A 26010-nucleotide genomic window follows, 5' to 3' on the forward strand; every position below is an offset into this window, starting at 1 on the left:
ACAAGGACTATGGCATATATGTGCTGTATATACAGTGGGCAGGCTTAGACAATTTTAACCACACCTATTTAAGCCCCTCCCACTGCAATGTGGCCACACCCACATTCTGGTTTTATTTTTATTTTTCTGTCTGTGTAAAAAAAAATGATAAGCCCTGGGTGCCAGATATGCCTGGTATGCCACTATAGCCAACACTGCAGATTTATTCATCCGCACTTTTAGCATGGATGGCTAAATCTGTTATTTTTTTTTATTGTTTAACCGGAAACAATCTCTGTGTGTATGGCCAGTTAAGCCAATCTACTTATATCTGACCTTCCCATAGACAATAGTGTCCCATATAATGGATTAGCACCCAGCAGTGTGAGTGTGCTAAACACCGCCCTTCCCAGGCTAGGGTAACCCCATTTACAAATGTTCCTTATACTGTTACATAATATCAGGTGCAACCAGCCTTACATAATAAAAAAGGTGTCATATAGTATCTCTTTATATCCAAACAAATATTTCATTGTTTGAATGTATAAGATATGCAGTATTCAGCTATAAAGATCTCTATTTTAAATGAATAAAAAAAAAAAAAATACAACAGAATCTCGTTTATGTGACAGCAGCATGCAATTTAACATACAGCCCTATTCTAATAAATATCGGTGCTGCTCTGACAGCTGTTATCTGGTATACTCATGACTTATTACTACCACACCTATGATCTATTACAGCTACTGCTCATTTTAGGCTACAGATTACAAAGTCATGTATTGACAGTTAAATCCCCTCCCTCTCTGATAAAGGGTTAAGCCTCAGTCTCAAGGTACATCCCATCATTTCAGTAATAACCATCCTCCCACCCTCCCTCCATCACATCCCCGGTTACTACGGCAACTGCAACCCTAATGAGCAGCATCATCTGAGTTGATGTCACAGCATCATCCAGCAGGTCACAGTACCAACCGCTCTCCGCCCAGAGCCTCAGACGCAGCGTGCGCAGTCCAAGAGAAGGTGAGTGTTCCCCTAGACTCTTGCTTGGCCTTTCTGAGGATGCTGCTGAGGACAGCGAACACTTGGAGTGTGTAATGGAGCTCTGAGACAAGTGGTACCCACCCTTATAGCCTGGGGAGGAGAGGAGGGGAGGGATGGTGCAGAAACATAAGGCCATGCTATGCAGACTACTAGACAAAGGCCTCAGTACAAAATAATAGGCACATTTAAATACAAACAACATATACATTGCATGCACAGGCTTGGGAAATATATTGCTTTAGTGTATCAATATGTGTATTGAAAGACACAATCGTTACTATTGCCTGCAATGTTAGAAATATTCACAGCAGCATAAAAACAAATAATAGTAAATTTGTACAAATACAGGCATGATTGTAAACATGATTGGTCTTATGTATTTATGTTATACCACATTACTTTCAAATATTACAAATAATATATTTTTCCATACACATAATAGGATATACATTGTCATGTAGCAGCCTGGCTTTTGTTATCCTTATGCCTATTGATGTATAAAGCATTCTCGTAGAATCGATCCATATTTCCTGTATTGTGTATTGTCTGCTGTATTAATGACGCTGGTTTTTTTTATTCTGTTATATGATACAGTAATGCTGCACTTGCTGATTTATCGCTTCAGTAAAATCTCAGGCCTAGCAATGCAGGCTGGTGAAGCTGGCCTGGTAGGGAATTGTGGTCCTGGTAGTCCGCTCGTCTTCAGGGCGTTCCCCCATGTTTGAAAGGACAGGCTTATTTTGGTTTACACTGACTATTGATTTTTTCATGCTGCACCCTCCCCACACCGTGCCAGAGTATGGAAACCTTTCCTTAAAGAGATGAATGGGAAGAATAGGATCCATCCCCAGGGGTCTCCCTTCTCTAGTTTCCAGATGTGTTCTACATTTCCACAGCTTAGTAACCCTTAGCAGCCCCTCTGACACTAAAAGAATGAACGTGAACTTGTGTCTGCAAAGAGTGGTCTGCTAGTGTCTCGTCATCTCATCTCATTTTGATGAACTATAAATCCCAACCTATCATCCTAGGTACAGCTAAGTTCTTCTATATTGCCTGCTAGAAAATTCCTAATGATAAAGCCTTCTGGCCCCTTGAGCAGGAAGGGTTATTCTGGACCTCCCACCTACATAGTTTAGATTACCCCTCCTGACTAGAGAGGCGGCAGGATATAGTTTAGTGACCTTGGGGACATTAATTGCTGCCAGACTTTGTGTTCTGCTCCAGGCCAGAAACATACACGTTGTTTATTTATAAGTGTGCACATATTTCGGGCCTGCTACAGGCGGAAGTGAGGGGCCACAGAAGGAACTTGATTGGATGAAACACCAGTGCTGACAAGTTCAGGTTTTGTTCAGGTTTTGTTTTAGTATTTGGAGGCACTGCATTAGGCATCTTAGAACAATCACATTTTTTTCTGCAATTAACTCACTAACATTGCTACTGATAACATGGTGTTGGTACAGTAAATGATATAGTTGTAAAAAATAATGAGAAGGTATTAGAATTTTCATACAGTAATATTTCTTTTAAAAAATGTAATTTTTGCTTATGTAATGTCATTATTAACACAACTGTCAGCATAAAGATATTTATTATATTTTATAAATTATTATTATTATTATTATACATGATTTATATAGCACCAACAGTTTGCGCAGCGCTTTACAATGTAGAGGGGGGACAACACAATTACAGTACAGTTTAATACGGAAGGTACAGGAGGGCCCTGCTCATAGAGCTTACATTTTAAAGAGAGGGGGTGGTGGTACAAAAGGTAATAGATGCAGGGAATGATTTGATGGGGGTATATATATATATATATATATATATATATATATATATATATATATATATATACAGTATATATGTGTGTGTATGTACAGGTTCGACTGAAAATAGGTATACATTACTGATCGAATCAAGCCCCATTCACACATGAGCATTTTGTATCTTGAAGTTAAAGCGGTTCTTCAGCCTAGAAATCAAAAATCATAAATCAGCAGCTGCAAATGCTGTAGCTGCTGACTTTTAGAAATAGGACACTTACCTTTCCAGGAATCCAGCACGGTCCTCCCCTGAGCTGGCTCTTCAGCCATTTTCTGGTTCAGCCGCCGGCATGTTAACTTTGAGAAGCCGGCTGTAACTGCTTGCGGCTAACAGCTGACTTCCCACTGCACATGTGCGAATGGTCCCGCAGCTTTCTGGGACCTGTGGCGTGTCCTAGAAGGCTGCGAGGAAGGCCAAACTTCAGCGGAAGTGGGAGCAGGTACAGTGAGGGAAAAAAGTATTTGATCCCCTGCTGATATTGTACATTTGCCCACTGACAAAGAAATGCTCAGTCTATAATTTTATTGGTAGGTTTATTTTAACAGTGGGAGACAGAATAACAACAAAAAAATCCAGAAAAACAAACAAAAAAAAAAAGTTATACATTTTTTTGCATTTTAATGAGTGAAATAAGTATTTGACCCTTTTGCAAAACATGACATAGTACTTGGTGGTAAAACCCTTCTTAGCAATCACAGAGGTTAGATGTTTCTTGTAGTTGGCCACCAGGTTTGCACACATCTCAGGAGGGATTTTGTCCCACTCCACTTTACAGATCCTCTCCAAGTCTTTAAGGTTTCGAGGCTGACATTTGGTAACTCGGACCTTCAGCTCCCTCCACATATTTTCTATGATATTAAGGTCTGGAGACTGGCTAGGCCACTCCAGAACCTTAATGTGCTTCTTCTTGAGGCACTCCTTAGTTGTCTTGGCCGTGTGTTTTGAGTCATTGTCATGCTGGAATACCCATCCATGACCCATTTTCAATGCCCTGGCTGAGGGAAGGAGGTCCTCACCCAAGATTTGACGGTACATGCGGTGAAGTTGTCCTGTCCCCTTAACAGAAAAATACCCCCAAAGCATAATGTTTCCACCTCCGTGTTTGACAGTGGAAATAGTGTTCTTTGGGTCATAGGCAGCATTCCTCCTCCTCCAAACATGGTTCTCCTCTGAATCATTCAGATGTTCATTAGAAAACTTCAGACGGACCTGTACATGTGCTTTCTTGAGCAAGGGGACCTTGTGGGCACTGCAGGATTTCAGTCCTTCACAGCCTAGTGTGTCACCAATTGTTTTCTTGGTGACTATGGTCCCAGCTGCCTTGAGATCGTTGACAAGATTCTCTCGTGTAGTTCTGGGCTGATTCCTCACCGTTCTCATGATTATTAAAACTCCACGAGGTGAGATCTTGCATGGAGCCCCAGACCAAGGGAGATTGACAGTTATTTTTTGTTTCTTCCATTTGTAAATAATCGCACCAACTGTTGTCACTCTCTCACCAAGCTGCTTGGCGATGGTCTTGTAGCCCATTCCAGCCTTGTGTAGGTCTACAATCTTGTCCCTGACATCCTTGGACAGCTCTTTGGTCTTGGCCATGGTGGAGGAATTTGGAATCTGATTTAGTGCTTCTGTGGACAGGTGTCATTTATACAGGTAACAAGCTGAGATTAGGAGCACTTACTTTAAGAAAGTGCTCCTAATCTCAGCTCGTTACCAGTAGGGATGAGCTTCGAGTTTGAGTCGAACTCATGTTCAACTCGAACATCGGCTGTTCACTAGTTTACCGAACAGCGAACAATTTGGGGGTTCGCGGCAAATTCGAAAGCCGCGGAACACGGGAAACATGTGCCCCATTACAGGCATACTATTTACACCCCCCAGGTACGAAATTTAAAGGAATATTACACTTTTATTGTTTCACTTTAAGCATTATTAAAATCACTGCTCCCGAAAAAACTGCCATTTTTAAAACTTTTTTTTTGCATTGATCCTTGTCCCCTGGGGCAGGACCCAGGTCCCCAAACACTTTTTATGACAATAACTTGCATATAAGCCTTTAAAATTAGCACTTTTGATTATTCATGCTCGTGTCCCATAGACTTTAACGGTGTTCGCGTGTTCGAACAAATTTTTTGCCTGTTCGCATGTTCTGGTGCAAACCGAACAAGGGGGTGTTCGGCTCATCCCTAGTTACCAGTATAGAAGACACCTGGGAGCCAGAAATCTTGCTGATTGATAGGGGATCAAATACTTATTTCACTCATTAAAATGCAAATCAATTTATAACTTTTTTTAAAAGCGTTTTTATGGATATTTTAGTTATTATGCTCTCTCTCATTGTTAAAATAAATTTACCATTAAAATTATGGACTGATCATTTCTTTGTCAGTGGGCAAATGTACAAAATCAGCAGGGGATCAAATACGTTTTTCCCTTTCTGTACCTGTCAAAACCAGGTACCCCCCCCCCATTTTTTTTAAAAAGCTCTAAATCTCTCAACAGATAAAATCCTGTGTAATTAAATAGTAATTGTTCGCATATGGGCACTCAGACGCCTGACTTTGCAAAGCCACATGAGCTTCTTTTGAGGCAGATTTGGGTGTTTTGTTCCCATGTGGGAACACCTGTAAACACTCAAATCGAGCATCTTTGCTGGCGAATTATGGTGTTTTTTTAGCCTGTAAAAACGAATCTCCTCCCCCTTTCCATTGATTAAAACAAAGACGCCTGAGGCTTTAATACACGTGTAAAACGCTTGAAATATACTTAAAGAATATACGCATATGCTCTGCTCAGGGAAGCCTCGTATCATGTTTGGTTTAAGCCTATTTATTTATGTTCACACTTTCATGTATTTATTATCTCTTTTACTTTACAGATATTGAGAATATATGGCCCAAATTAGGTATACTGAACTGATCAGGTCATATTTATTCTTTTAGGTGCAACATACCTAGAACTTGTCACCGACACTGTGACACTGTTTAGTCTCTTAGGTGCTTGAAATGTCCTCCATCAACATTGCAACTGTAGCGCCCCCCTGGGTCTACTGGGAGCAAAGAGGTACCTCCAGATACAGGGAGTGAGCTTACATTCACCCCAGGGCTGAGTCCATGGCTATAATGGGAATTTTGAACAGAATATGGGCGCCAGTCACTTTAGGTATTTTTCAATGCTTTCATTAGAACTTGAGAAAGGTTGTAGGAAAGAGGTTGAGGGGGGGTTTAGATACCCTTTTTAGCAGATCACTTACAGACTCCTTGAATCAAAGGACAAAACAGCTTTCTTTTAGCAGATCTTGAATACCTGGATAGGTCTCTCACACAGACCTAGCAACCAGTAAGATGTCTGGATAAGCCTCTCTCACAGACTTAGCAGCCAGTGGATGCCTGGATAAGTCTCTCCCACAAACTTAGCAGCCAGGAGCGTGTTTCCTTGATTGGATTGTAGAACAGCTTGACAGTACCAGAACCTTCAAGCCGACCCGGGGGTACTGTAAGGGTAGTTAGATATACAGTGGAACCTCGGATTGCGAGTAACGCGGTTAACGAGTGTTTCGCAATACGAGCACTGTATTTTTAAAAATCGTAACTTGGTTTGCGAGTGTTGTCTCGCAAAACGAGCATGATTCAGGCCAAAGCGTGTGCAGTACCACGTTTGGCCTGAGGTGGGGGGGTCGCTGGAGCCGAGCGGCGCCGATCGTCGCCGTTCGGAAATGCACGGAAAGGCCCGAGGACAGCTCGGTTGACCTCTGCAAACCTCGGGAACGGGGTTTGCCAATCAATCTGAGCTGTTTACAGCTCAGCCAAAAACTAAATTGACACTATAGCCCCATTTTTAGGAACAGGGGGCTACACAACATTCTTGGAATCTTGCCCTAGACACTGTGACACACTGTAAGGCCTCATTCACAAGGGGCGATCACATGTGTGCCCCATGCAGGGTCATGTTTTGCCAGCATAAGGATTTACAGGTGTTGAGTACATTCGTGTGCCGGCATTCAATTGTTGTCTGTTGGGACACATGGCTGCATTGACACACCACTGTGTCCCAATATCACATCCAGGTGGGTGAGGATGCATGTGGCAAAACACCCCCGAAAACCCCAAAACAAGGCCTTGCATGGGGCATGCATGTAATCACCCCATGTGATCTAGGCCTAAGGGTCCTGTCACAAAAGTGTCATCCGTTCAGTCATGGATTCAGTTTACATCAGTTCAGTTAACATCATTTTGTACTTGAGTTCAGCTCACATCAGTCTATATCTATTTTTCTTTTTAGCTGTCACAGACACCAATCTTAGGTGGCAAAAGTATAAACAATAAATGTTTCTTACCTAAAAACGGACATGAATGGATTGGATATAAATGATACATCTGTTCAGATCTGTCAAAACGAAAAAGGATGCAGCCTTGTTCTGTTTAAAAATATGGACATGAACGGACACAGATGTGGAGGCATGTGAGCGGATGATCATCTGTTTACATCTGCCCACCCATAGACATACAGTACATTCTGGTTCTGACACAAAACTGACAGACCTAGAATGATTGTCCATGTGAAAGGGTCCTAACACACAAATCTGTTAGCATCAATCTTTATAAATGCCTAATATATACTCCTTCAATTATTCCACTGTGTGGGGATTCCTCTGATTAACCTTATCCTTTACTACATCCCAAAAAAAAGAAGTCCATAGGTGTCCGGTGGGTAAACATGGCAGCCAGTCAATGCTGCCAGGTTGACCAATCCAAGACTGTAGGAAAGTTTTGTGAAGGTAACTCTGTACCAAAAAAACAATGAGGAGGGGCCTCATTTATAAGTAATGTATGCCTACTTTTGGCCCACCTTGTATAAATATATATGCAGGAGGAGGGCACAGGTGAACCGTCCAGCCCCACTGCTGGCACACTTTATGTAGGGCTGACAGCTGCTGTGACTGGACGGTGCACTTCGCAAAATAATGTTTAGAGCAGTTTGAGCCCAGAGAAAAATGCTTAGAACACAAGAAGTCTGTGCCCCCCTGCCCACATCAAAATGCCAGAACGTCATACACTGGGGCTATATGGCCAGTGTGCATGGGGCCGTAAAGGTTTCCTGTAAGATTATCAAAAAATCAAACACAATTTGTGTTTCAAATCCTGCACAAGTGTTTTACAAATCCATGTCAAAAGAAAAAACTAAATGTCTGTGCACACTGACCCTTATGCATGGTCCTTTAAACTGGCAGAGGCTCATGAACTGAAAATAGCCCACATTACAATTACTTCAACATTGCATCCACCATACCAATACTGGACACATCTCAATCCTTGCCTATATATTATGACCAGGAGTATTGGGTTGTGGGTAGGAACTGGGTTACAGACCAGTAGGCTGGTCACACCAGTAGGCTAGCCACAACAGGAAATTGCTTAGAGTTAAAGCAGTATTAAACCAAAAAGCAAACATTTATTTTATTGCAGCTTAGTCATTCTTATGCCCCGTACACACGATCAGAAATTCTGCCAGCAGAAGTCAGATGTGAGCTTTTGGTCAGAAATTCCGACCGTGTGTATGCTCCATCGGTCTTTTGCCAGCAGAATTCCAGCCAGCAAAAGATTGAGAGCAGGTTCTCTATTTTTCGTTCGGAAAACGTTCCTATCCGAAAATGCGTTTGTATGCAATTCGAACACGCAAAAAATCACGCATGCTCAGAAACCGTTCGACACGTGCTCAGAAGCATTGAACTTCATTTTCTCGGCTCGTCGTAGTCTTGTACGTCACCGCGTTCTTGACGGTCGAAAGTTCAGAGAACTTTTGTGTGACCATGTGTATGCAAGGCAAGATTGACCATCCAAGTTTTTTCTGACGGAATTTCTGATCGTGTGTATGGGGCATTAGATGTGATGACTGCATTTGTTTTCTTTTTAAGACTTTCTTTCTTTTTATTTTCACCTGGTGTTCTGGCTAGTAAGTCTGTTGTTTTTCAACAGAACAAGCTGTCCTGCAGAATGTATCAGTTTAGAGTGTTGAGACAAACTATTTACTACTGATAGGGGTGATTACAATGATCAGCTTTTACCTTTTAATGAAAAACCTTTATCCCAAAAGGAAAAACTGTTGCTGTAACGGTGTGTGTAGCTACGGTGTGAGCTGGAATTAGGGTGCAATTTGCTAGTGTATCTAAATCTGCTAGTACATCTAACACTCCCCTGCCTCCCAGACTGACAATGCTGCTGTCCAAAGGTGCTCCCTGTGCTCCTTCATCAAACACAAGGCCAGTGGGCTGAATCTGGCCTTCCAGGCCATTCATGTGTTCCTTGCACCTCTCATGTCCCTGCAGCAACCCCCTCATCTCCACCCCCACCTTGTCTCAGCAGTCGACAACACAGAGGAGGACAGAACTGCTCCGCCAGATTCTGAGCTTCTCTGTGCAGCCGTGGAGAGGTTTGTCTCTGCCCCCCCCCCTCCCCATCATAGCAGTCAGCAGCAGGGAGGAGTACAGAACTCCTCCTACAGGTCTTGCACTTTTCTGTGCAGTTGCAGAACCCCCTCATCTCCACCTCCCCTGATATCAGCAGACTTCAGCCTGCCTCTGAACCTCCTCCAGACCTTGCACTTTCTGCTTCCCAGCTCTGCCCCCAGCTTCTTACCAGCAGCAGCACAAGGTAAGGGGGATGCAGACACCACATTGGATCGGTCAGATGCAATATATTGCATTTTTGGTTTATTACTGCTTTAATGTAGCTTAAAGCACACCTTCACTCCCAAAATGGACTTTCCTCCCTACATTTCTTTTTACTCCACCTGCCCCCTGCCTCTTTTCTCTCCTAGGCAAGAATAACATGTCCTGCTCCTGCAGCCTACTGGGATGCCCCCATCATGTATCCCAAGAGGCTGCTGAAGCTGGAAACCACAGCAGCTGGTGGGTAGACCTGGGAGCGCATCAACAGGGGCTGCCTGCAAGAACCTGAAAGAGGCAGCCAGCTCTCAATCACATAGGAAGGGAAGATGGTGGTATGGGCCTCGGCCTGTGGCAGCAGATTAGTGGATAGCAGCAGCATTCTGTTGGATTTCTGGGGCAGGTGCTTATACGAACTGAAAATAAGCCTGCATACCATGTAAGAAAGCATAACTGTGGATGAAATTTCCCTTTAACCATTTGCTTACAGGGCACTTAAACCCCCCTCCTATCCAGACCAATTTTCAGCTTTCAGTGCTGACGCACTTTGAATGACAATTGCGCGGTCATACAACACTGTACCCAAATTAAATTTTTATCATTTTTTTCCCCCACAAATAGAGCTTTCTTTTGGTGGTATTTGATCACCTCTGTGGTTTTTATTTTTTGTTAAAAAAATGTAAAAAGACTGAATTAAAAAAAAAAAAAGTTTTTTTTATATTTTGTTATAAAAAAATTAAAACAGGTAATTTTTCTCCTTCATTGATGTACGCTGATGAGGCAGCAGTGATGGGCACTGATGGGTGGCAGTGATGGGCACTGATGGGTGGCAATAATGGGCACTGATCTGTTACACTGATAGGCAGCACTGCTAGGTGGCACTGATTGGCACTACTGGTGGGCATTGATAGCTGGCACTTGTGGGCACTGTTAGGTGGCACTTGTGGGCACTGTTAGGTGGCACTTGTGGGCCCTGTTCGGTGGCACTGTGGGCACTGTTAGGTGGCACTGTTAGCTGGCAAAGATGAGGCAGATGTGCCTCTTCCACTTCGGGACCTTTGTCCCTCTCATCTGAGCTGTGATCGGCTTTTTTTTCTACTCAGTAGTAGAAACTGGGATCGGTGATCAGCCGAGTCTCAGTGGCTCAGTGATCACAGCGCGCTCGGCGCGCGCCCTGCAGGGCGCGCGCAAAGCGTGTGCACTGGGGAGGCCATCATATGACGGCCTGCCGGGAATTCAGGTCCACGCTGTGGCCGTCATTCGGTTTCATAGACCATTTATATACCCCTAATAAGCATGATCCAATCCAATACAACCACTAGCATTGCTGTTAGCCAAAGTAGAACTGGAATTTGTCGTATATGTTGTTAGATTTGAACCAGATGACCCCACCATTGAGCTTGACCCCCGACTTGATCAAACAAAGTTGCATGAAATTTAATATCCTCACATATGCTCATTATGGGATCCATAGTAAAAGCACTGAAATTGAGGTAGATACAAGTACACTGCTGCTCTCTCAGCTGCTGCTACTCACTCTGGTCTCACAGAATGGCTGAAAGAGTTAAACAATACTGTTTTTTGGGGCTTTGTGAGGGTCTTATGATGTTATCTTAAAGCGGAGTTCCACCCTAAAGTGGAACTTCCGCTCATCGGATTCCTCCCCCCCTCCGGTGTCACAATTGGCACCTTTCAGGGGGGTGTAGATACCTGTATAATACAGGTATCTGCACCCACTTCCGGGTATAGCTAGCCGCAGCTAGCCGCAGACTCCCCGCCCACCCCCGTTGTGTTGTGGGAAATACCCAGTTCCCACAACACAACGGGGACCAGTGTAGACGCGCAGCGCGACTCGCGCATGCGCAGTAGGGAACCGGGCAGTGAAGCCGCAACGCTTCACTTCCTGATTCCCTCAGTGAGAATGGCGGCGGCAGCACCCGAGGATCGAGGGACGGTTCGGTCTCAGGTGCCGACATCGCTGGACCCCGGGACAGGTAAGTGTCCTTATTTTAAAAGTCAGCAGCTGCAGTATTTACAGCTGCTGACATCTAAAAAATTTTTTTTCCTGAAACTCCACTTTAAATAAATGCTAATAGGCGCGAATGCGGCAAAACGCCGCTAAACGTGACTAAACGCGGCATGCAAATGCAGCTAAACGGGCAGTTTTAAACGCCGCTTTCAAGCTGTTAAAAAACACGTTCAGAAGAGGTTGCCTCAGCGTCCCGTGTACATTAGGCCTTACATGCATTTAGGCTGCTCCTGAGAACATTGGCTGAAGGGTTTTTTTCTGCCTCTAAACTCCTCTACACGCCTATGTGTGCTTGGACACGGTAGCTAACATGCACACTTCCCTTGTTTTGTCAAAGGTGCAGTCTTATTTCTACTTTTATTCTGTGCATTTGATTTCCCAACCTTTTCGGGGACATAACACGTTATTTTTTTCCCCTTTTAAATGAATCATATAACATTTCTCTTTTCTACTATTTTGCACAATGCTATAATTTTCTGAAGGTGTTTTTTTTGTATTCTATGTACGTTAACAATGAATGAAAAATATGTAAAAATATTACATTATGATATATAATAATCTGGCTATGGAAGACTGATAGAAAGTTAAAGGCTTGTCTTACATAGCAGTATTCAGAAAGATTTTCAGAATATAATCATTGGTACCCTCCATATTTCTCTCATGACATTGTTTTTCTAGGTTGTTAATATGGCAGAAGGTTTTCCCAAGTCAGTTGGCATAATTTACCAGATAGAATAAAGGGGATTAGCTTGGCGTCTCCATCCCAGCTGATGGATAGTTTCCGTTATGCCGTGTACACACGATCGGAAATTCCACCAGCAAAACTCAGATGAGAGCTTTTTGTTGGAAAATGCGACCGTGTGTATGCTCCATCGGTCTTTTGCTGGCGGAATTCCAGCCAGCAAAAGATTGAGAGCATGTTCTCTCTCTTCTTTTCTCGGTCGGGAAAAGTTCCTATCCGAAAATGCGATCGATAACAAATTCTAGCGCACACATGCAAAAAAAAAAAAAAAAAACACATTCACCTCCAGCAAGGCTAGTTTAACAACACCTAAACATTCTCAAAAAAACATTTTCAAAAATATGGGGATTTGGTCACACCATATTGCTATATGGTGCTAAGCCCACTTACTACGACAAAGTACCCCATGATTAGTGGGTCCTACACTATCCATAGATTTGGGAGATCCTGCTTCTCTGAACCATGAGAGCTACACTCTTCTAAATGTGAGAATATTGAGGTCTCCACCTATGACACAAATGGACACTAATGAGAGGTACTTAATGAGGGAGCAGGGTGTTCCTATCCCAAAAAGATTTGGTCAGAATCCATACAATACACAAACAAGATATTTGGGGGGCGCACCCTCTCATTAAAGCTGGTGCAGCCATAAGACCATACAATAGAAGAAAAATATTACAGCGCACACATGCAAAAAAACATTCACCTCCAGCAAGGCTAGTTTAAAAACACCTAAACATTCTCAAAAAAACATTTAAAAAAAAAAAGCTGCACCAGCTTTAATGAGAAAGTGTGCCCCCGAAATATCTTGTTTGTTTTTGTTCAATAACAAATTCTGACGCGCAAAATTCCTAAGCATGCTCGGAAACAATTCGATGTATGCTCGGAAGCATTGAACTTCATTTTCTCGGCTCGTCGTAGTGTTGTAAGTCACTGCGTTCTTGACAGTCGAAAGTTCAGAGAACTTTTGTGTGACCGTATGTATGCCCAAGGTTCCCCCCCCCCCCGAGACTAGGGGGCACCCTTGAGAGCCATCGACAGCCTCCCCAGCACTCCATCTCCATCTTCCACCCGACTTCCCCTGCTGGCATGACTTATGCCTATTTATGGGGTGGCCTTCCCCCTGCCAGCCCTTTGATGGCCCTTATAAATATTCCAAGCAGCTCCTCCTAACCTCCATCCACTATGTCTAGAACATTCGCCAATGTCCCAGAAAACAGGGGGAGGCACCAGAGAGGCTGCTAGAATGAGTCATCCAGCCCTGAACTAAAGTAACCCTGACCCTGATTACACAGCTCAGGCTTAGTCCTGAGCTAAAATAAATTTGCCTATACTAACACCCAGCACAACTAGAGGGTGCTACACTAATACTACAGAAAGCTGTCATAGACTGCACAAATGCAACAAGAGATGGTCAATGACTTTGGATCTGCACCAAGACATAGTCAGAGACTGCAGACATGCTACAGGAGATAGGAAGGTCCAAACACGACACTGGCATTGTTGGAAACTGGGAACTTGCTTCAGAAGACAATCATAGGCTGGAGACATAATACATGCTAAAGAGTTCAACCCCTTTACCAAGCAATGCTTTCATATTTGTGCTCCCTACAGGCCCCCCTTACAAATTACTTGTGTCACATTTAATATTTCTCTCAGCAAGGCGCATTATGTTAGGTTCACATTATTGTGGTTCCCCTGTGGCCGAAAACAAATGCAGGGAAAAAGTCCTGCACCCTTTCCAAAATTGCAGCAGCAGGGAAAGCGCATACTGCTATGGGTTCCCAGCATGGGAAAACGTGCTGTGGTTTTTTCAGTGCATAGGGGTGCTTTTAAGAATAATGGTATTTAAAACTTTGCTTTTTGCGGATGATATCATATTGACCCTAACTCAGAGCAGGACCTAATTTACATGCTGAGTTGGACTGTTATGATGTACTGTTGGGATATATAATTAATTAGACCAAATCAGAGGCACTCCCTATCAACATTCCTGTGGCCAAGGTGCACCACTTAACTATCTGCTTTCCATATTCCTAGAAGTCCAGGTCTCCTAAGTAACTGGGGGTTTATCTTACCCTTTCTTACGCTACATTGTATAAAGAGGACTCTCCCCTTATTTTACCAACAAATTAGGTCAACAATAAATAAATAGAAGATTCCATTCTTCCTAAAATTCTGTATTTATTTCAAACACTACCTATCCATGTTCCTGCTTCACACCTTAAGAAACTGCAAATAGACCTGATCTTTGTTTGGAATTATAGGTGGCATGGAATACCTTGCACAGTCCTCTTGGCGTCATGCAGTGATGGGTGCCTTGCGTTTCCAAATCTTTTAAAGTACTACCAAGCGGCCCAGCTTTGTGCAGTTGCCTCATGGTGTACACAGTGTGCCTACAACAAATGGACGGAAATTGAAAAACTCTGGCTAGCACCTATGCATCTTAATAATCTTTTATGGAATGTGAATGCAGAGGTAGTTCCTAGTCAGTTCCTGGGAGCAATGGCTCAGCTCAGAACTACTTGGCGTGTATTGTCTCGCCAGCATGCTCTTGCCTCTGAGGCATCATTGATGACTGCTTTCTTATATAATCCTAGAGTACCTGATAGCCTGACGTTCCTGATGTCTTCCCCTTGGGCAACATGGAACTTATTTCAATATGGCCACCTGGTTGATCCCAGGACCCGTAAACTTTTACTATTTAATATGCTTCAGGACAGATTTGACCTACCCCGCCAGGCGTTTTATGGGTACTTGCAGATCGGCTATTATGCTCAGACTATCACCCCTAATTCTCCCCCCGACTCCCTTTGAGAGGACAATTTTGGAAGGCCCCTCACAGAAAGGTTTAATTTCAGATATTTATCGAATACTGAATGCCTACCCCACCTACCCCATGCAAGATCAGGGTAAACATTCTTTTTTATCAAATAACATTTTATTATTGTTTGTATTTGCGATACAGTATAAAGAAGTACACAATTTCAAAGGTGCAAATCGTAGTATACATCGTTACTTTCAGATGGTTACTCATGAATGCTGATGCTATGCTTAAGGACAGTAGTATACGATTATCTAGCTTTATCATTTTGTCAAATATGCATCTCTGATTCATTTAATAAACTGTAGCAGTTGGCATGTGGCTGTAAGAGTTACAAGAATACTCTATATGAAGGGAAGGAGGGGAGAAAGAAAAGGAAAGGGGGTAGAGAAGTCATGGAGATAGCTTTTTTTTAATTACCTGGTCATGGTGGGTCCTCCCGAAGTTGCAACAGCTCCCAGACCTTATTATGACCCTCTAGCCTGTCCTGCAACCTAGCCATCATTTTCTCCATCAGTTCAACATCCTTGATTCTGGAGAAAAGGGCTTCAGGAGAAGGGGGAGGGGGAGGCGTTTCCAATTTTAGGCTATGAGACAACGTGCTGCCTTGAGGACATGGCGTACTAATTTTTTATATGGTGTGAGGAGCTTCAGCGGTGATAAGCCTAGTAGAAAACATTTTGGGGTCGCCAGGACCGTTATCTCCAGAAGGTGGGCTTATAGCTGTTGGATCGTGGTCCAATATAGGGTGATTAATGGGCAGCTCCAATAGATATGGAGGAGAGTACCTTTCGCCCCCTGACATCGCCAGCACCTGTCTGAGCTAGTAGGAAAGATGGCGTGGAGTGCATATGGGGTCATGTACCAGAATAGGAGGATTTTATACATGTTTTCTTTATATATTGTGCATATTGAACTCTTTCCTGCTTGGAACCATATGGGAATTTCCTCATTCCTCATTTCCTCATATCCCATAGACAGGGCTTTCTCCTGTCTAATCATATAGGAATGTTTACCCTGTTCTTCTAGGGGGCAGGTATTTAGTATCTTATAAATATCCGATATTAGGCCCTTCTGTGCGGTATCCGCCAGGATCATATTTTCAAAGGAGGATGGGGGGGAGAACTGTAAGCTAGGGGCTATAGTGAGTGCGTAATGTCGGATTTGCAGATACCCATAGAACACCTGTCGTGGTAGATCGTATTTGGTCTGAAGTTCAGCAAGGGGTAACAATTTGCGTGACCTGGGGTCCACTAGGTTCCCAAAGTGAAATAGGTTCTGCGATGTCCAGGGATACGACGTGTGAAGATATCTGGCACCTTGGGATTACAGATAAAAGAGGTAAGGAGCGATCTCTCAGATGACAACCCATAAGGTTGTGACAATTTGCATCATAGCCGCCTAAGTTAGGACATGGAGCCCAGCAGGCATTTGGGAGCTACCTCCGCATTCGCACTCCATAGTAAGTTATTCAGGTGTATCAGAGCTAGCCATATTTTTTCAATTTCTGTCCATTTGTTGTATGACCGGTGGGTGAACCATGAGGCAACTGCTCATAGCTGGGTTGCCTGGTAGTATTTGATAAGATTGGGAAACGCGAGGCCCCCTTCACTGCGTGCTGCCATTAGTACTTACCTAGGTATTCTATGTCTTTTGTAGTTCCAGATGTAGTGGAATAGGTCGGATTGAAATTTTTTCAGGTGTTTGTAAGGGACTGGTATGGGCAGTGTTTGGAAAAGATATAGAAGCTTTGGAAGGATCGTCATTTTAACTGAAGTGATCCGCACTAGGAGGGAGATATGGTGTTTCTCCCACTCGAGTAACAAGGATCTGATTGAGCGGAAGGGGGGGGGGTTTTCTTGGTATAGGCTAGTGAATTTTGGGGTGATTTGATCCCCAAGTATTTCAGGGCAGTTGTTTTCCAGCTGTAAGAGAAGTTGGTTTTTAAGAGTGTGATCTCTGCTTCGGGAATGTTAATAGGCAAGGCCTCAGATTTGGAGAAGATCTTGGGAGAGGAGATTTCTTAGGAAGCGTTGCAGGTGGTCTGGTCTCAGGTGGCCAAGAGTTATCGCTGTACTCTTTATAAAGAAAATGCATATAAAGTACTTTACTTTTGGTATGTGACACCAGATGTACTCCACGCTATTTACCCTGCCAGCACCGATCAATGTTGGCGATGCCATTGTGAAAAAGGCACACTTTACCATATTTACAGGAGTTGCCCAGCAATCACGACCTTTTGGAACTCTGTACAAAGCCTTTTATACAGCCTCTTTGAGGTGCCTATCCCGTTTACCCCTAAACTTTTTCTGTTGAGTCTGTCCCCTTTACCCATAAAAAGTTGTTACACCATGTGCTCATAGCTGCAAGATGCCTTATAGCACTTAATTGGAAAAATTCCACTCCCTCCACCTCAGCTGCTTTGTATGCTAGAATCAAGGATGTAACATTAATGGAGAAACTGGATTTATGATAAATTAGAAGCCCATAATCTAGTCTGGGAATTGTGGCACTTTAAGGAAGATCTGCCCTAAATGGACTCCCTTTGATTTTATTCTTATTTTGGTTGCTAGATTTCTGCTGAGGTTTTGGGGAGTTGCGGCAGTCCTTTTCTTTTCCCTTCCCCTCCTTCTTAGTTTCCTCCTAACCAGTTTGTTCTGCCTCTTTCTATTTTATTTCTCACTTATGGGATACTTTGCACTAATGTATTCAGGCTACAATAATAGTATAGCATTGAGCCTTTCCTTGATATATAAATGCTTGCACACTGCTTTTGTGTTGTGATTACCTGTTCTTACAACACCCATGTTAGTGGTCTATGTTGAGGCACCTTCCCTGTTGTTTATGTTGTTTTTCCTCAATTTTGACAATGTCTACTGGAATGCTTTTCAGTGTACTATATGCTTACAAACTGTTTACTATGGCACAGTGCTTGTATCTTTTCAACTTTTTACACAAACAAAAAATTTCAATTAAATTATTATTGCAAAAAAATACAAGAATTAATGGCACCCCTGTTCAGCTACTAACAGCAGCTGTTTTTGCTGTGAGTATAGGAAAGCGTGCGATTTACACTCAGTCCAGCACCTGCATATATGTGAACCTAGCCTTACAATAAAAAACATGAAACATTTTGTAAAACACGGATCAGCTTAAATGTGAAGGAAAACAAATTTAACTAATAAAAGCCAGTCTACTGACCCAAGTAAGCACATAGGTCTGTGTGAGCCCTAAGATTTGCACAAAATGTGTTAAAGGGCCACAGGTTAGACACCTGATGTAGGGTGTAATGTATGATAACACAGTACTGGTGTAAAATCTGAGATTAAAGTATTGGAGTAATGTATGAGATCACTGTGCTGATGTAATGTATAAGCTCACAGAATAGGTGTGATGAATGAAATCACAGTACTGTATGAGATCACAGTACGAGTGTATTGTATGAGATCACATACTGCCATGATATCTGAGCCAAATAGGATAGTAATAATTCAGGTGATATTCTGCTGCTGCATTGAGGATAGGGATCAGTGGTGGTTGTAGTGGTACTGGGGATACTGAAGGTTTGAGATCTTGCTGTATATTAAAGCGCAAATGAAGTTTCTAGGAAAACAAAATAGGCCACGTGAACATATTAGATATTTAAAATCATATGTGTGGTGTCGCTGGGGGGCAAGTAAGTCAAAGCAAGAGAACTTATCATGGTGTGTTCTCCTGCTTAATGTGGTCAGTTTTTATTAGGAAAGCAAGAACACCAGGGATTTCACACAGAGGAAGCAATACAAGGAGCACAGGATACTTTCTCATACATAGTTGAGCATGCACATATCAGGAATATAAAATGTCGGGGTAACAAACACTTTAAGTAACATCAGTGATCTTGTTTTTATCTAGCCATGCTCAAACACTTATTCAAGAGCTCTTGTTACTTACTAAGAACGTGATTATGTTGTGTTGGCTTAAGAAGCTCCATCAAATGATCAGTGGCCTGGCTTGGTGAACTCCTCTTTGCTCATCCAAAATGAATATACTCTCATTGGGGATGACCTACTAACTTCTTGAAAACTAGGACACCTGGCTTTGAGCTTTATCTGCTTTACAGCTTTATCTGTACATCATAATAACTGCTTCTTGATATTACCTCTGATATGACAAGGATCCATATCAGCCTCCTCCCTCTTACCCCATTAGTTTATACAATACCGCCTAGATTTAAAAATAGAATTTGGTGCTTTCAGATGTTGAAATATATACATCTTTCAACAGCAACCAGCAGTGAACCAAACAGCTACACATTATTACAATCACACCAATGTCTTGCTCCTTAGACACATCATATAGCCCAAACTAATACATTTGACTATCAAACGAGCTCCAGTAAATTTGCTTAATACGATTTAAATAATTTCCCTTTATCATAATTCAAAAATCCCCAGCTATACTAACCTTACCAGTGCCTCAACACAGCTCCTGCCTCTGCTGAAATCTGAGGTGTCATCTGTGTTTTTGGTACCCCTCCATCATTTGACAGTGCTTGAGCCTAGAGATTGGCTGCTAGAACTGAGCACTCAGCCACTGCTAGCCCAATACTCCCCTATAGGCACCTGGAATAAATATGGGGCGCTTCAAATATAAATAAATGTAACCAAAAAACTGTGTATAGCACAATAGTGGTGGAACCCTCCTACTGTGTTTTGTGCTGCACGTTTATATTTATATTTTAAAGGGGCAGCTGTTCCTATTTTCGCTTGTTTTTATCGATTCTCACGTTTTCATTACATTTTATACACACCATTTAACACTGGTCAACACTATTTGTGAGAGTAAGGAATTGGATGTTTTGGGTGTTCACCACCTAATATTGGTTCACACCACTATTTGAGTTTATTTAGAGGCATTGGCGAGGTGGGGGTGTCTGTTTGGTGGAAGGGCGCTCTAGTGAGGATACCCAGTGTTTATTAGAACTGAGCACTGCCAAACGGGAAGGGATCACATGCTCCCCATACCTGGATGCACCAAGGATGGTGCTCTGTTTCTCCCTCTGACACCACATATGGGCCTCAATTCCTTCCACTGACACCAAAAATGGGGAAATATTCCTACCACTGACACATTATTCCTCCCACTGACATCAGCGATGGGGCACTATTACAATGGGGTAATATTTCTCCCACTGACACACTATTCCTGCCATTGACATCAGTGATGGGGCACTATTCCTCCCACTGACACCCACAATGGGGCAAAGTTTATCCTAGTGATACCAATAATAAGACACTATTCCTTGCACTGGCCTTAATACTGGGGTACTATTCCTCCAACTGACACCCACAATGGGGCACAGTTTCTCCCAATGATACTAAGAATGGGACACTATTCCTTGCACTGGCACTAATAATGGGGCACTATTCCTCCCAGTGATACTAATAATGTGACACTCTTTCTTCCACTGACACCCATGATGGAGCACTGTTTCTCCCAGTGACACCAATGATGGAACACTATTCCATGCACTGACACCCATGATGGGGCACTGTTTCTCCCAGTGACACCTATGATGGAACACTATTCCATGCACTGACACCCATGATGGGGCACTGTTTCTCCCAGTGACACCAACGATGGAACACTATTCCATGCACTGACACCCATGATGGGGCACTGTTTCTCCCAGTGACACCAACGATGGAACACTATTCCATGCACTGACACCTATGGTGGGGCACTGTTTCTCCCAGTGACACCTATGATGGAACACTATTCCATGCACTGACACCCATGATGGGGCACTGTTTCGCTCAGGGAAGATGGGGAGTCTGCATCCAGGGCTGCTTATCTGTCACTAATTACATGTAACTGCCCAGATGTACATATACATACATTCATAATTTGTCAGCCTGTCGTTGATTTGTATAGGTTGCTGGCCATTGCTGAATGCAGATACTTGTAAACCCCAGGCCCACGTGTGCACAGCCCTCTGCAGGCATGTAAACGAGGCCTTAGTGCACCTCCTGGGTCAGGTCTGAACTGACTGGAAACAGTAGACTCTTTTTAGGCCAAATGAGCTACTATAATCAGTCCTCAGTTCACATTTCTCTTTTAACCTTGCAGATCTACACCCTTCCAGCTATTAGACCCATCTGTCATTGATAGGACCAGTGCTCCAATAAAGATCATAATTATTCAGTGTAGTCTCCAATCGTATGATCACCATGTCAACTTTGACAAAGGGATCACATGGCTTTACAAATCAGTTAGAATAGTTTAAAATTTTAGAATGGCAATCAATTACTATGCAGTTTATTCAACTATTACACTATTAACTAAACTAAAGTTGGATTATGTTTAAAAGACAATCTGTCATAAAGTAGTATTTCCTTGACGCCAGTGTCTTGAATTATGCACTGGCGTCTTAAGCAGGCCATATATTATACGATTTTCTTTCCTGCAACCACTGGTTACAAGAATGAAAATCGCTCAAATCCCCCATCAACACACTCAGTGCTGATGAGGGAATCCCTCCTGTGGAGCTATTGTGTTCTCCCTGCGGGGGTTGGGGGGCCGCACAGGGAGCCACTGGCAATAATCGCATGCTAGAAATCCAACATTCTGGTTATACCCAAGTCAAATGATAGATTGACTTGTATACAATCAGCCTGTACATAGGTGGTTCTAATCTATGGCTGGCTTAATACCTTTAAGCGACTCTAGTAATGGCATTATTCATAAGCTTTTGTGTCTGCCAACACACCATGGCCATTATGAAGCCAAGTGAAGGGTCTCCCTCGTTCCAAGTCATTCTACCATCATGTAAAATAAATTGAGAATCCAGGTGAGACCTCTGATAATGGTGGACGAAGATAATTAAGTAAAGGAAAACAACTCATGCTAAAAAAATTGGGCATACACTAGAAGAATGTAGTTCAATGTTTTGTTTCAGGAATGTCCATTTGATTTTCTAATCTTTATTGGGGTCAAATCGAAGTTCATTTTTCACTGCAGTGACAAGAAGATTCAAAGGAGCTTCTTATGGTCCAGTATTTAGTCTGCACAGTAGAGCTCAAAAAGTGGGACGTAGAAGCAGTCCAAAGAACCAGTCAGGTGTGCAGTATTGTAAGAAGTCATGGTGTTAGGAAGAGACAGCATATTAGTGATGGTGTGACAGAGAGCTCATCAGTGTGCTGCTTCTCTTTTCATAGTTCAGTCACAAGGTGGGGAGGGGAAGGGGACCTGTAAGTGAAAGTGAAATTGTAGCAGAGAAAAATCAGGTCCCCTTCCCTGCTAGACAAGGCTTTGCTGTGGGACTAAATCTAAATCTCTGGACTGGATTGACAGAAATACAAATCCTTTGGCAGGTAAAACAGATGTTATCGATTTATTTATTTTGTGTATTTGGCTGTTTGCCTGGATTTCAGGATTAACCAAGAAAATAATTAGCAGCATACTGTACAAAAAGCCTAAGATACCAGCAACCATTTTTCTACTGTGACAGGATTATTTTAAAGTGATTGTAAACTACAACATTTAAATTTTTTAAAAATAATAAACATGTCATATTTACCTGCTCGGTGCAATAGTTTTGCACAGAGCACCCTGAATCTCCACTTCTCAGTTCCCCTTTCGGTGCTCCAGGTTCCTCTTGTTCTTGGTGTGCCCCCAAAGCAAGCTGTTTGCTATGGGGGCTCACCTGCAGTCACTCCCCCAAGCTGCGCTGTGTGCATTTATAGACACACACAGTTTGGCTCAGCCCTGATCCCTGCTCCCTCACAGCATTTGATTGACAGCAGCAGGAGCCAATGGCTCCTGCTGCTGCCCGAGTCCCTGTGAGAAGAGGAAAAGAGGGGAGAGAAGACCTGAAGCTGGTACAGCGCTGGATCGCTGACAGGCTCGAGTAAGTGTTTAGAGAGGGTGGGAGGGAATTTTTTTTTTTTTTTTAACCTTAATGCAGGGAATGTATTAATATTAAAAAGCACCCGGGTTTTAGAACCACTTTAAATTTAAGTTGCCCCTTTTTATAGTTGTCCTATGTTGCCATATGCATGATCATAATATCAACAGTAATAATGATTTAAAATGAAGTAAAGGTTAACTTTCTAAAATAACAAACATGTTATACTTACCTGCTCTGTGCAATAGTATTTCACAACAGAGCAGCCCAAGCTTCCCCTTCTGGGGTTCCTGCACGCTATGGGGGTGCATTTGTAGGCTCTCTCACGAGCCAAGCTGTGTTGCTCTATAGATACACACAGCGTGGCCCAGCTCCGCCCCCTGCTCCCTCCTCACATGATTGATTGACAGCAGCAGGACCTAATGGCTTCCACTGGCCTCACTGAGTCCTATGAGGAGAGGAAAAGAAAGCAGCACAGAGCTCAGGATAGGACTCATGTAAGTGTAAAGGGAGGTAAGGAGGAGATACAACCAATGGGTTTTTTAACTTAAGGCAGGGAATGCTTTAGGGTAAATATATTCCTGCCCTTAGAACCACTTTAATTGTATCTGTTCAAAATATATGGTAAAAGTAAGGTCCACCCAGAATTATTATCTGATATTTTCTCTGGGGTAACAATGAATATAGTGGCAATCTGATATCTTCTTTGCGGTACCTAAGGTTATAGTGGCAATAAAATAGTTAAAAATAAACAGGAATTTATTGAAAAAAAATGAATATTGAATGACACAGCCAATATATTATCTTTTCATTTTCTATTACTTCTTTTATAGGTATGGTTAACCCCACGCCATGAGTTTAATGGTGACACCTTCCAGAGCCCAAGACAGAGATATCATGGAGCCTCACGCCTCTAGCATAGGTGAAATGGAGCCCCCTATTAGTCAAGACTGTGTTCCACGCTATGACAGGCCTCCTCCGGTCCACACTGGAGCTGATTGGAAGATTATCTTGCACCTTCCAGAAATTGATACCTGGATCCGGAGCACATCTGAGAGAGTGAGAGGCCTCACCCAGTCCGTGCAAGAGGATCCCCAGAGCAAACATGTTGATGTGCACTTAATGCAGCTCAAGGTATGAACACGGCACTGTACAGCTCTCCTTCCATCTGTGATCTGTTTTACTAAGATAAAAAAAAAAGTTTTCCTGTTAACTAAATGACAACTTATGGTCCGTTATACTTACTGTTGAAAGTGTTTTGTTATTTCTGTTTAATAAGTGGAGAAAAAAAAATTAGTTGATCCTGCCAAAAATCTTCTTTGGTGATAGCTTTTGTGCTGCACTATCTGTCATCATTGTTCCCAGTTACCTCTCATCTATGTGATGGAGCAAGGGAGAGGGGAAAGTATTCTATAGTCCTAGCCTAGGTTGACACCACTGCTCCTCCATAGATACAGTACAGTGAGCAGCGGCAGCCCATCCATTAACGGCGCCCGGGCCGCCCCCTCTCTCCAGGCCATCCCCTATATGCAATGGATAAATTCATGCATAGCCACCAGGCGGTGTACACAGTATCTAATGCATAGCCTCAGCCACCAGAGGTCACCCTGTATTCATGCATCCGGCCCCTTTTCAGGGCACCGGGCACATGAATTACAGCGGCCAGGGTTTTTTTTTTAAACACCTGATTAGAGCCAGAGGCTCTAATAGGCTTCAAAATAGGGTGGGCTCTGGTCGCAGAGAATGCGACCGGAGCCCACCCAGGTGTGTTACAACAGCGAATGAATATTTGCTGTTGTAACACTGATCCTCAATCCGGCTAAATCAGAAGCGGGTGTGAGACCCGTTTTTTTGATTGGCCGAAAAGAGAAGACTCCCCATTGGCCGCCGAGGAGGAGGGAGGAAATGGAAGCCCCCGCCATCGCCATGATGACCCGTGAAGAAGAGGAGAACGGGAGGTCGCCGCCGCTGACCAGGGGAAGCCGCCGGTGATGGGGTAAGTGACACTAAAGGACAGACTGGGGGGGGGTTGGGGTTGGGGGGGGGGGGTGACATACTGTTAGCTGCCCCCCAACCAAAAAAACAATTCCACCGGCCGCCACTGACAGTGAATAAGCGTTGTCACCCTAGGACAGCAAGTGTTAGTGGCAAAGTCACACCTATGGTGTATATTATTTTTTGGGAAATATAATTTAACCAGTCCTGAAGAAAAAGAGATGTTTATATATACTATAAAATGTACCTTCCTATCTATTTACGAATGCTGGAGCAAGCATTAAGGGGACACAGAGAACAATCATAGCACCTCTTTTTAGCAGAAAGATTAGCACTTATATTGCTCTCTGTGCACTATTTGGGGTGACTCCCTCACTTTCTGTGTGACCATTTCAGACACCAAAAGTCACAGAAAGTGTCTACAATGGGCACGCAGACAGCAATAAATCCTGATAGAGGTTCTAGTACTTTTCCACTCTATCCAAATTCAAAACTTTTGTGGAACAAAAACTGCTCTCTGTATACCCCTTCCACAGTATCCCAGGTGTTCTCACCACTTTAGTTGATATTGCAAACTTTGAAACTTTTTTTTTACATTTCTTCGGTTGCTTTCTGGTTTATAGTCTCTAGGCCAAAATGATGTCATCCGTCCCAGGAGTCTTCATGGGCATTTTTTTCCTTTCATTTAGAGAAGGGAAAAAGGGGCTTTCTCAGCTAGGCACACCCTGCTGTCTACATGCCCAAGCTAAGGGCAGATGGAGTCCAATGCTACATGAATCATCTGCCTTTACTCAAGATGGCCGCAGCTAGAAATTTTAGGGGTGTTTTTTAAAGTGATTTCTCAACAAAATAAAGCATAGAGACAAGGATGGATGGGTGCACTTGCTTTGAATATTAAAAATTAATTAAATAGCGCTTTCAGTTTGTGGTGCTCAGAGACAGTTGACTACTACTTTAAGCATCAGCACTGGTGGAGGTGTTGGAGGTAGTCATGTATTTCCTTCATGAACTTGCCTGC

The 26010-nt window shown here is 43.0% G+C and overlaps 1 protein-coding gene across 1 annotated transcript in view; it reads left to right on the forward strand.

Moving 5' to 3' along the window:
* Nucleotides 1–857: 857 nt before the first annotated feature.
* The window catches only part of AKAP6 (A-kinase anchoring protein 6), a 412130-nt gene continuing 386977 nt past the window's right edge, over nucleotides 858–26010 (forward strand). Inside the window, exons 1-2 of the mRNA XM_073609738.1 lie at nucleotides 858–1002; nucleotides 23831–24131. Coding sequence (XP_073465839.1) covers nucleotides 23850–24131 — 282 coding nt within the window. The 5' untranslated portion in view covers nucleotides 858–1002; nucleotides 23831–23849. The remainder of the gene's footprint in view (nucleotides 1003–23830; nucleotides 24132–26010) is intronic.

This window comes from Aquarana catesbeiana, linkage group LG13 (genome assembly GCF_042186555.1).
Source record: "Aquarana catesbeiana isolate 2022-GZ linkage group LG13, ASM4218655v1, whole genome shotgun sequence".
Taxonomy (NCBI): domain Eukaryota; kingdom Metazoa; phylum Chordata; class Amphibia; order Anura; family Ranidae; genus Aquarana; species Aquarana catesbeiana.